Source organism: Eleutherodactylus coqui, chromosome 12, assembly GCF_035609145.1.
Source record: "Eleutherodactylus coqui strain aEleCoq1 chromosome 12, aEleCoq1.hap1, whole genome shotgun sequence".
In the NCBI taxonomy this organism is placed as follows: domain Eukaryota; kingdom Metazoa; phylum Chordata; class Amphibia; order Anura; family Eleutherodactylidae; genus Eleutherodactylus; species Eleutherodactylus coqui.
In genome coordinates, this window is record NC_089848.1 from 80158309 (window position 1) to 80170363 (window position 12055).

Here is a 12055-nt window from a genome sequence, read left to right on the forward strand (position 1 = left end):
TTTAGTTCTGCCTATTTCTTCTATCATGTGGTTGTTGTGTCAGGGTCCTGCAGTTTGTATCCGGTTTATTACTGGTATAGTGCAGCTTTCTTTTTAATTTTTTGAAGATACATACATTTTCTATAAGGCTGGCTGCACACAGATTCCGAATGCAGGATTCTTCACCAGAATCGGACCTTCTGTCCGATTGGTGACCCCGCGTACCTGTCTTTTTGTCCCCTCTTCTGTACTGTGGATGGTCCGCACGACTCGCCATTGGACATGTTCAGTAAAGATTTTTTTTAAACGACTGCTTTTGATTTCAGTGAAAGCCGTCCGCGCAAAAATAAAGCATGCTCATGTGAGCGGACATGTGAATGCTCTATTGGTTTGAATTGGTGCGGAATGCCGTGGATCATCCGTTTGGGAGATGATCGCGGATTTTGTAATTCAAGCCCCGCCTTGTGTAGGCAGCCTAAAGATTCCTAATTTAAGAGAGGAATTTCATTTTGCAACAAATCAAGTATAAAAGATGAAGTTGTGACTCCTGAAAGGGTTTTTCAATCAGTAGTGATTAGAAAATGTCTCGGCTCTTATATCTTTCACAATGCAGAGGTCACAAAGCTGCAGAAATGTGGATACAAGGCTCACATCGGAATGCTACTGGTTGTTATGGCCGTGCACTAATTAACCACAGTTTTATTGCCCCTATAGAGCCCACCCTACACATGGAACCCCCCTGGGACATCGTGGTTAAAATCAGTTTTCAATAACTTCAGCATTTATTCTACGATTTGCTTACATTAGACCATTTTTGTTAGAAGGTTCTGATGGACCGATCACTGCTAAACCCCAGAAACAGCTTTCATTTCATCAAGTGTTAATTTCCCCTGCAACGTCTCCACGGTTGAAATCAATGGATATGGCCAGAGAGGCAGACACTCTTTATAGTTGCCATACCCTTTCCTAGTAGATGAGGGTCCTGAAAAGGTGACCATTATTATCCCACGATTCTGTAAATGGTGATTGACAATGGGTTTTCTGAAGCAGTCATCCCCTATAACACAGCATAAAGCTTCCTTCCACTGGATTGTCGATTTGCAGAGCTCTAAAGAATGTCATCCTCATGAGTGTAGTGAGGGAGGGTGACCGTAGCACTTCTCACCATACACAGTGCACATGTTCTGGATCTCCGTCAACTTTTATTAAGATTTCTTAGATGTTGATCCAAGTCATAAATCAGCGTAATTTTCTTTAGAGTGCCGGATAATTACATCTAATTAGCTGTTCCGAGCTGTTCAAGAAAGAGATGAATGTGTGAAGTGAAGCAACAATCAAAAACTACATTGTAAATTAATATCAACTCGCAAAAGCTTCAAGATGCCGGAAATTACTTATCATCTGCAGTACACAAGAATTAACATATCTATATGCAACATTAATGTGACTTCTTGCACTTGTTTATATTTAGGTATTCCGTGTCCAATAATAATTGCCTGGGCTATAGGGAAGCTGTGCAATGAGAATGAACAGTAAGTACATCGCTCTAATAGTGTTTAATAATTCTCCATTGGGGAGAGTACTATAAAAATTATATTCTTGTACATAGAAGGACTGTATTATAGTAGTTATATTCTTGTACATAGGGGGCAGTATTATAGTAGTTATATTCTTCTACATAGGAGCAGTATTATAGTAGTTATATTCTTGTACATAGGAGGACAGTATTATAGTAGTTATATTCTTGTACATAGGGGGCAGTATTATAGTAGTTATATTCTTGTACATAGAGGGCAGTATTCTAGTAGTTATATTCTTGTACATGGGGGCAGTATTATTGTAGTTATATTCTTGTACACAGGGGACACTATTATAGTCGTTATATTCTAGTAAATAGTGGACAGTATTATAGCAGTTATTTTCTTGTACATAGGGGGCAGTATTATAGTAGTTATATTCTTGTACATAGGGGGCAGTATTATAGTAGTTATATTCTTGTACATAGGGGACAGTATTATAGTCGTTATATTCTAGTAAATAGGGGACAGTATTATAGCAGTTATATTCTTGTGCATAGGAGGCAGTATTATAGTAGTTATATTCTTGTACATAGGGGGCAGTATTATAGTAGTTATATTCTTGTACATAGGGAGCGGTATTATAGTAGTTATATTCTTGTACATAGGGAGCAGTATTATAGTAGTTATATTCTTGTACATAAGGGGCAGTATTATAGTGGGTATATTCTTGTACATAGGAGGCAGTATTATAGTAGTTATATTCTTGTACATAGGAAGCAGTATTATAGTAGTTATATTCTTGTACATAGGGGCAGTATTATAGGAGTTATATTGTTGTACATAGGAGGCAGTATTATAGTAGTTATATTCTTGTACATAGGAGGCAGTATTATAGTAGTTATATTCTTGTACATATGAGGCAGTATTATAGTAGTTATATTCTTGTACATAGGGGGCAGTATTATAGTAGTTATATTGTTGTACATAGGAGGCAGTATTATAGTAGTTATATTCTTGTACATAGGGGCAGTATTATAGTAGTTATATTCTTGTACATAGAGGGCAGTATTATAGTAGTTATATTCTTGTACATAGGGGTCAGTATTATAGTAGTTATATTCTTGTACATAAGGGGCAGTATTATAGTGGGTATATTCTTGTACATAGGGGAAATATTATAGTAGTTACATTCTTCCACAATAGGGACTGTATGTATTGATTATAGTCTTCTACATAGGGAACAATATTACATAGGTACAATAGATTGTAAGATTCTTATAACATATTTTTCATCAGATGCTGGATTGGAAAAGGGCCAGGAAAATACATTGATTATATCTATCAAGGACCTGTCATCCTCGTCCTCCTTGTAAGTAATATTTTTACTTCTTTTGCTTTGAAAAAAGATCAGACATGTCAGATCCATCTTTCCTCTGGCATCTACTGTCAGTATAGTGTAGGGAGACCACAGTACACATTGGATCATCAATCATCAAGGAGTTAAGACAACTTTTATCCAGTGCACGTGGTCAGCTTCAAGGTATACAACCATAAACTTTTTGTTTTCCAATTTTTCCTAAAGACCAAAAAGTTAGAAACAGATGTCAAAAATGTTTTCTATAAAGTGGTATATAGGACATATCAATAGATGTTCAACTCAATGTCTTTATTTATATAGCGCCAACATATGCCACAACACTTTCTAAATCGGAAGGAACATGTAAAGACAAAATCAGACAATACATACAATAGCAAAGTAATACATAGTTAGAGTAATAGGGTTAAGAACCCTGCATGCAAATACAATAGATATAAAAACAATAAAATCTGACAATTTATTTTAAAAGTTTTGGAAATCAATTAAATTTTTTTATTAGATTTTTGCTCTATGTACTGGTGAACTGGTGTACAATGTATATGGTGTATGTATTGATTTGTCATCTTCCTACTTTCCACTGATGTTTTTTTTTGGCAAGAACTAGATGAAGGTAATAAATGCAATGAATGTTATATCCTCCAAAAAAGTAGAGGATGGTGAAAGAAAATCAGGTGCAGGGATAATTTAAGTCAGAATTATATATCAATGTAGGAAATGTTATTATCATAAATACAAGTGTGTGTGTGGGGGGGGGGGGGGATGGACAGGGAATAAGCCAAGAAAAATGTGGAAAAAATAAGAAGAAATCCAGAAATAAATCAGCCATATGGGAAAAACTTCCATCAAAGAAGTTTCTTCTCCGAATTTTGCACCAAGGGAAAATGTCTGATTGCTTTTGCTTTTCATCAATTGGACACCCATTTCTCATAGACTTGTTTTTGGGACATATTTGTATGTATTCTGATACCCCCAGAATTTTTTCCTTAGGCCTTATTTCTTGGAAAGGTCATGACTTTGGACCACAATAATTGAAAAAATGGGTGAAATCTCATACAGTCTAGTTCATCAACTGGAGAGCAATCAAATCTGAAAGATGTCCAGTAGCAGGGCACTTGGAAGGAGTATTGGCAGTTGGTAGGCAGACAGAGGACCATGGATCCTGGACAAAAAGGATAACAAAGGACCTGGAGTACAGGATCAAAAAGTATTACTTGAATCCTCTTACACAGGATTGATCATTGCTTAGTGAATAGAGGCCCAGTGGACCAGAGATCGTTCCGGCCCTCTCGCCTCCATTCACAATAAACTTGCACTATTTCATAGGTGAACGACGACCTGTATACATGGAAAGATGCAGCGGCAGACTAACGATGATTTTATGGTCTGCATGAAAGATCTGATCAGTGATTTATCGCTGATCGTTCTTTCACTCTATGCGTTCCCAATGCACAATTATCCTGCAAAGCACTCGATCTAACAAGCCAATTGAACGAATTGTGCCATGTAAAAGAGGCCTTAGTCGCATGCGGGATGTAGATCATGCGGGATGAGTGATGCCGCAGACGATAACGTCTTCTGTAAGTGGGTGAGGAAAAAATGAAACCGCTCCAACAGACAGGATGTGACAGGTAAAGGATCGTAGCTAGGGTCAAAAAATCTGATTTGTTCAGAAAGGAACGTCTTTCTTTGTCAGGCGTTCAGATGACCCAGTCTTTTCTCTTTATGTAGATACACGGCTACAGTTGTCTCACTTTTCTACTGGAATTTAGTGCCCTAACCACCTATTTTACTTAAAGGGGTTGTCCCGCGGCAGCAAGTGGGTCTATACACTTCTGTATGGCCATATTAATGCACTTTGTAATGTACATTGTGCATTAATTATGAGCCATACAGAAGTTATCAAAAGTTTTATACTTACCTGCTCCGTTGCTAGCGTCCTCGTCTCCATGGTGCCGACTAATTTTCGGCCTCCGATGGCCAAATTAGCCGCGCTTGCGCAGTCCGGGTCTTCTGCTGTCTTCAATGGGGCCGCTCGTGCAGAATGCCGGCTCCGTGTAGCTCCGCCCCGTCACGTGCCGATTCCAGCCAATCAGGAGGCTGGAATCGGCAATGGACCGCACAGAAGAGCTGCGGTCCACGGAGGGAGCAGACCCCGGCGGCCATCTTCAGCAGGTGAGTATGAAGACGCCGGACCGCCAGGATTCAGGTAAGCACTCTCCGGTTTGTTTTTTTAACCCCTGCATCGGGGTTGTCTCGCGCCGAACGGGGGGGGGGGGGGGTTAAAAAAAAAAAAAACGTTTCGGCGCGGGACAACCCCTTTAAATGCAAATAATTCGATTTTGCTACTCAGTCCTCAAGGTGGATGATAATACGGGAATCAGCGCCAGTATACTTCTACTTGTTGATACATTTTCTATAAAGTTACATGTTATTTCAAACTCCTTAAGCCCATTTAGATGTGACTAGTGGGGGTTCACATATTTTTGGCCATGCAATGTTTTTAAAGCCCTTCCAATCAAAAGTTACATGGATGATTGAAAGCGATGCTTCATTTTTTTCAATCCCAGTTTAATCTCTGTTTATTGTCGGGAAGCCAACGACCTTGTGTTTTACATACGATGAATAAATGCTCAAGGACTACACACTTATCTCAGTAAATAAAGAAAATGTTTCTTCCAGTCATTTTAATAGATGAAGCTTATTTTTCCAGCATTAAATTATATGCCATGCCGAGTGTGTCCTTGTGGATGAGCCACTTCTGAGGGCTACGACATGTCATTCAGGACTCTTTAATCAGAGAAACTATTGAAGAATATGTTATCGGAATTACATTTTCCATAAAATACGTTCTCAGAATATCACATTCCGGGCATCGCCATCCCGAAGAATAAAACAGAATCAAGTAGCGTAAATCAGACTTCAATTCATGAGCGCTATTTCAGAATGTCAATATTGAGGAAATGTATAATATTTCTTATTTACCAGTTCAGAACGATAAGTGCAAGAAAAGTGATAAAACAATTTTGGTTCGTATTCTTAAAAAAGGTAATTCATCTATTTAAAAATGACAAGGTGACAGCATATATGATGCTTTGTAGCATCAGGAAGGAATATTAGCAGTACTATTAAATGCCTGACTAATAGGCAGCGCTATACATTACACAAGTGGTATAGCTTTAGAGAGTGGAAAGGTGTATACGCATATTGGGGTCCTAGATACGTAAAAGAGCACAAAACCCCATGTGCCACATTAGAGACCAGCAAATCACATGAGACCGTTTGGGGGACCATGATACAGATTTTGTATCAGGGATAAAGAAAATCAAGCTAAATATCTGCACTATAAACCATAATACCTGCCTAAATAATGCTGTCACCCAATGCCTATACAGTGCCTTATTAAAAATGCTTACACTACATACAATAAGGCGCCAAATTAGCCTCTGTTCACACCACATAGCCCTCCGATGGAAGTATACGTCAGTAGCGTTTCCTGATGTATACCTCAGACCTCATAGGTTACTCTTGGGACCCCATTGTAAAAAAATAAATAAATACTGGCCAATATATGGGTTTTAAGTGCAAAAGTAAGTGAGGAGAGTGGGAGGGGTGGCACATTCTGCAGAGGGACATCAGTACATGCAGTCTGAGAAGAATCTAATGCTCGTCTATGTCTATACATATTTTATTCCTCAGTTCCTCTGAAGTAACCATGACTTCATAAATATTTTCATGTGAACAACAGCTAAAACACCTGTGCCAAATTAACTCAGGCAAAGCCAGGTATATCAGCTAGTTATTTACAAAGCCAGCATTAACCCCTTTAGGGGCACGCCCGGAAAATCTCCAGGGCTTGCTGCACTGGCCATGCAGTAAAACCCCAGAAGATTTCTGTGGACAGCTCTAGTGCTGAAATGTGCAGAGCACTGAGCTGTCATCTGAAATCTTCCAGGGTTTTTACTGCATACTCAGCGCAGCAAGCCCCGAAGATTTCTCTGCCATAATACCAACTGTCAAAGTAGTACAGTACTTTCAAATACTTGCGAGATTAAATTGCATTGTTGACTCATTTAAAAAACCTGCTCTGTGAGGCATGACATGGTAATAATAAACCTGCCATTGAAGGGGTTAAAAGGTGTTTCACAGCACAAGGCCCCTTCATCAGTTGTGCTGGGGTTAATACAGCCGTATCTGTGTGAACTTATCGTTGTACAAAATGCAGGACAGCACGGGGTGTTACAACATGAAGGGTTGCAATGGAGAGAGAGCTCTTCTACAACACAACTGAAGAAGGGGCCTTGTGCCCTGAAACATGTTTTAATGCTGGTTCTATAAATAAAGTAAAATGCTGGTTCTATAAGTTCTATAAGTAAAGTAAAAATGTTATTCTTTTGACCTTTTCATCTTTGACTTGGAAGTCCCATGCCTTCTTACCAGTTGTGCTACACACATCCACACTTGTGTGGTGTACACCTGGTTGTCAGCGCCTCCATAAACAATTTCACAACACACTTTTGCCTTTAACCATTTACAGCCTCAATACTTTGAGTTCCTACCAATACTTCAGGAGTGCTCCAACCTTTTTCTTCTGGCTCTACACCTATTCATACTCTTGGATCTGTCCATCTACCCAACCACGAATGGTCAGTATGCCTGAAAGAAACTAGACCTAGAGTATTTGCTCCTATTTTCCCTTTTGTAATCCCACTATGCATCTTTTACTAAGCAGCTACTAAAGCTAATACTAAAGACGGGCAAACTGAATCTATGGTGGTGGGCCCTAGAGACACAGGAATCTTATTTTGGTGGTCATGGTATTAATAGTACAAGCTTCTGTTGCCAAATGAATGTCTGTCTAATCCTTCTGAGGTGGTACGCCAGCCGATGTTGTTGGGGAAGGTTTGAGCTCGGCTCTAGTGATTTTTTTTTTTTCAACAAGTTATTCAGTCTATTTTGTGATGCTTATTCATATGAACAATGTGCAGCTGTAAAAAAATTTTGGTTCTTTTTCCACTGCTGCAAGTGCTTGTGAAAAAAAGTCGCACGGAGTGGGATCTGGTGAATACAGAGGGTGAGGCCAGGGTATCACGCCATTTTTCACCAAAAATTGTGTTTGGAAAAGATTTAAAGTGGTAAATTTGGGTGGTGGACAAGGGGCTTACTTGTACAAAAGTAGAATTTTCAGCAGGATCCCAGTCTGATCTCTGTTAACTGATCTACAGTATCCTCGATGCTCTACAAAATTTCATGCTACCTACTGCAATACCATTACTGCATTATATGCTGCATGCTGGGAGTTGTAGTATAACATCCTCTCTATTTATTCCTTTAGATCAATTTTGTATTTTTATTCAACATTGTAAGGATACTGATGACAAAATTAAGAGCTTCAACTACATCAGAGACCATACAGTACAGGTGAGTATCCTTAGATGCAGCAATGACATATATGTTTATACAAATGGCAGATAGTATAATGAGAGGTGGTTTCCCTATATGTCCACGTCTGTCCTTTTAATAGACCTTAACCCCTTCCAATCCACTGTCTGACCCAGAGGCGTAACTTGAAGCTCCTGGACCCCAATGCAAAACCTGGAACGGGGCCCCCCAAGGCTCCTGTGCCCAGGTGCAAGCGCATCCCCTGCATCCTCTATAGTTACGCCCCTGGTCAGACCTCTGAAGACATTATGATTTAAGGCTGTACAGCTCCGATGTTGGAAGACATCCGTTGGGGTTCTCTTACTGTTAATTGCCAGCCTCTTTGCTGTCGAAGCCTATTCAACATGTCACCTCATGCAGTACTGGCATTAGCCAGCATATAGCGCCGTTGTATAACGGCAGAAAAAGAGTAAGCCCCCTAGGAAAACCTGGATACAAATTGGATTGGAAAGGGTTAAAACTAAGAATATAAGCCAAACCAGAGTCTTATCTGTAAAGGTAATGACACCCATCGGCAGGGGTTTTTGCCCCTCGGTAATGTAGAGTAGGGCTTTGGTTAGTCAATGCAATAGAATTTGTATGGTCAGATACAGACAATATAACTACATATAAGAATACTGCGCTAACACGGCTCCCGTGTCTGGTAAATACTCTTAATTTACATTACAGCTTCAAGGAAATTACAAGGCTTCCCTTCAGGCGGCAAATTTTATCGAGATGACATTGTAGCTTCGACCTCTTAATTATTGGTTGTAGAAGAAATCAGCATTTTTATTTATCCGCAATTTATTTAGCATGGTTACAGTCCTTAGCTATATGGCCGATGGCTAGGAGCATCCAATGAAAAGCAGCAGTCATTAATGACTACAGCAATGAAGTTATAGTGATTAGAACATATATTCAGAAAATGCCAGTATTATGTGCTGGAGATAAATGGAAAGTGGCATCAGAAAACTAACTTTTGGTTAAATCCAGTCTTTATGTAATATATATTTTTTTGACATTTTTCATGCCACTATGTAAAGTTCAAAAACATTCCTAATATCTTGCGGTTTACAATACGTAATTTTTTATATTGCAAGATAAATTGGAATGAGTATGCAACCGGTGGTGAAGTAGCCATTAAAGATGAGCGAGCGTACTCGCTAAGGCAAATTACTCGAATGACTAGTGCCTTTTGCGAGTACCTGCCCGCTTGTCTCAAATGATTCAGTTGCCGGCGGGGGTGAGCAGGGGGTAGCGGGGGGGAGAAAGAGAGAGATCTCCCCCCCCCCCCCCCCCGTTCCTCCCCGCTCTCCCCGCCGGCACCCGAATCTTTTGAGATGAGCGGGCAGGTACTCGCAAAAGGCAATACTCACTCGAGTAATTTGCCTTAGCGAGTACGCTCGCTCATCTCTAGTCGCTACTTCACCACCGGTTGCATACTCATTCCAATTTATCTTGCAATATAAAAAATTACGTATTGTAAACCGCAAGATATTAGGAATGCTTTTGAACTTTACATAGTGGCATGAAAAATGTCAAAAAAATATATATTACATAAAGACTGGATTTAACCAAAAGTTAGTTTTCTGATGCCACTTTCCATTTATCTCCAGCACATAATACTGGCATTTTCTGAATATATGTTCTAATCACTATTACTTCATTGCTGTAGTCATTAATGACTGCTGCTTTTCATTGGATGCTCCTAGCCAATTCATCCAGAAATGTGTTAAAATAAAAAATATATACATACTCACCTGCTCCCTAGAGCCGGAGTTCCGTGCGGCCAGCCTGCAGTGGGTGTGAAGGGGGTGTGAGTCAGACCTGCCCCCTGATTGGCTCAGCGCTAAGCCAATCAGGGGGCAGGTCTGACTCACACCCCCTTCACACCCACTGCAGGCCGGCCGCGCGGAACTCCGGCTGCCGGGAGCAGGTAAGTATATATATATCTGTTATTTTAACACTTTTCTGGATGAATTGCAGGGAAGGGCTTATATATTTAAGCCCTTCCCGACAATTCATCCCACACTCGCCCGCAGCGCATTGCTTTCAATGGAGCGGGCTGTATTGCCGGCTCCATTGAATGCAATGCGCTGGACAGCTTTGGCCCGTTTCTAATGAAACGCGGCTAGGAGCAGATTTTCGGGCGATTTTCGGGCACCGGTCACGCGATTTGCGGATGCACATCCGTCATGCGATCCGCAAATCGCGCGAAAAAACGCCCGTCTGACTAAGGCCTAAATACACCGTGACATAAACAATTTAAAAAATTGCAAAAATTTTTTTTAAAGTTTACCATAAAAACTTGATATAAAATCATTGTCGGAAAAATCTGACGTGAATTTCAATAGAAATCTTCATCAGAAATCTGTGCTGCTACTGAGGATTTCAGACACAGATTTTGCCTAAATAATGGCCATATCAATTATTTTTTCCACGGCACGGATTGCTCATATGGTGCGCATTCCCATTGGATTTAGTAAAATTAAGTAAATTCTGACTCAGCACAGAATCCACACCAGAATCTGTGCCTAAAGAACTCATTGTGTACTGAGCTTTCTAGGTCATTTTCTCATGACACATTCTCTTTAATCAGTTCCTGATTGCCCATTGACTATGAATGTCCGGATGGCCAATCCCTGGTAAAGAAGAAAGTGGATAAACAAACATATCCCATAAAACAGATATCCTATGTCACACTTGGTGCAAGTCCTAGAGGCCCATTTAGACACAATGATTATCGCTCAAAAGATATCGCTCAATGATGAGCGATCATCTTGTGCTGCCAGCGACGGATGCAGAAGACAAGCAGGGTGTCCCCGCTTGTCTTCTGCATCCAGCTGTTCCCCGCTCCGAGTGCCCGGCTGTTATACAGCCAAGCACTCAGAGTGGAGGATGCAGAAGACAAGTGGGGTGTCCCTGCTTGTCTTCTGCATCCAGCTGTTTTCTGCACAGAGCACCAGTCTGTTATACAGCCGAGCGCTCCATGCAGAGTATGGAGAACAGACCTGGACCGCTCTGTTCTTCATAACTAGCCTGTCATCAGGGAGCGGAATACAGCTGAAAGAATAGTACCAGCTGTGTCCCGCTGTGAATCCCTGATAAGGCTCATCATCGTCTTTCAGCACGCTGAAAGACAACGATGAGCGACGTCATAACGAAAACTGCACGATGTCAGTGCAGTTACACACAACGATTATCACTCAAAAGACGGCTTTTAAGCGAATTTTGAGCAATAATCGTTGTGTCTAAATGGGCCTTAAAGGGGCGGCAGAGATTCAGAGAGCACTAAAGTGGAAATCTATGTGTCATGGACTGCCCAAAAGACATAGTGTATCACTTTGCCTGCAGTGTCCTCTTCTAAGGTGCTTTTACATTGGACGACCAGTTGGGCGCGGGATGCCCAACAGGTCGTCCCAGAGATCCTGTGTTCCTGTGATCCAGTTTCTGTGTTTAGGAAACGATATCGCTAGTGAATGGAGGTGGAGTGGGCTGGGGATCATCCTGGCTCGCCCACCTCTATTCACAGTGAGCAGGCAGTCTTTCATAAGTGAATGACTGCCTGTTTATACGGGCCGATTCATCATTCGGCTTTCTGCATGCAGAAACTGAAAAGCGGGCGAGAAGCGAACGGCTTCTTGTTTGTCGTTCAGTTAGCGCATGCATTTACACTACATGATAATCATTCAGATTCTTGCTGGATCGTGGGAATGCAAGAATGTGTGAAAGCACCATAAGGCTACCATCGCAGAGG

The 12055-nt window shown here is 40.8% G+C and overlaps 1 protein-coding gene across 2 annotated transcripts in view; it reads left to right on the forward strand.

The window, feature by feature from the left end:
• LOC136586754 (corticotropin-releasing factor receptor 2) overlaps positions 1-12055 on the forward strand; it is a 251085-nt gene that overhangs the window by 224104 nt on the left and 14926 nt on the right. For both annotated transcript variants that reach the window (XM_066584954.1, XM_066584955.1), the window contains 3 exons: positions 1451-1511; positions 2796-2868; positions 8210-8295. In XM_066584954.1, coding sequence (XP_066441051.1) covers positions 1451-1511; positions 2796-2868; positions 8210-8295 — 220 coding nt within the window. The remainder of the gene's footprint in view (positions 1-1450; positions 1512-2795; positions 2869-8209; positions 8296-12055) is intronic.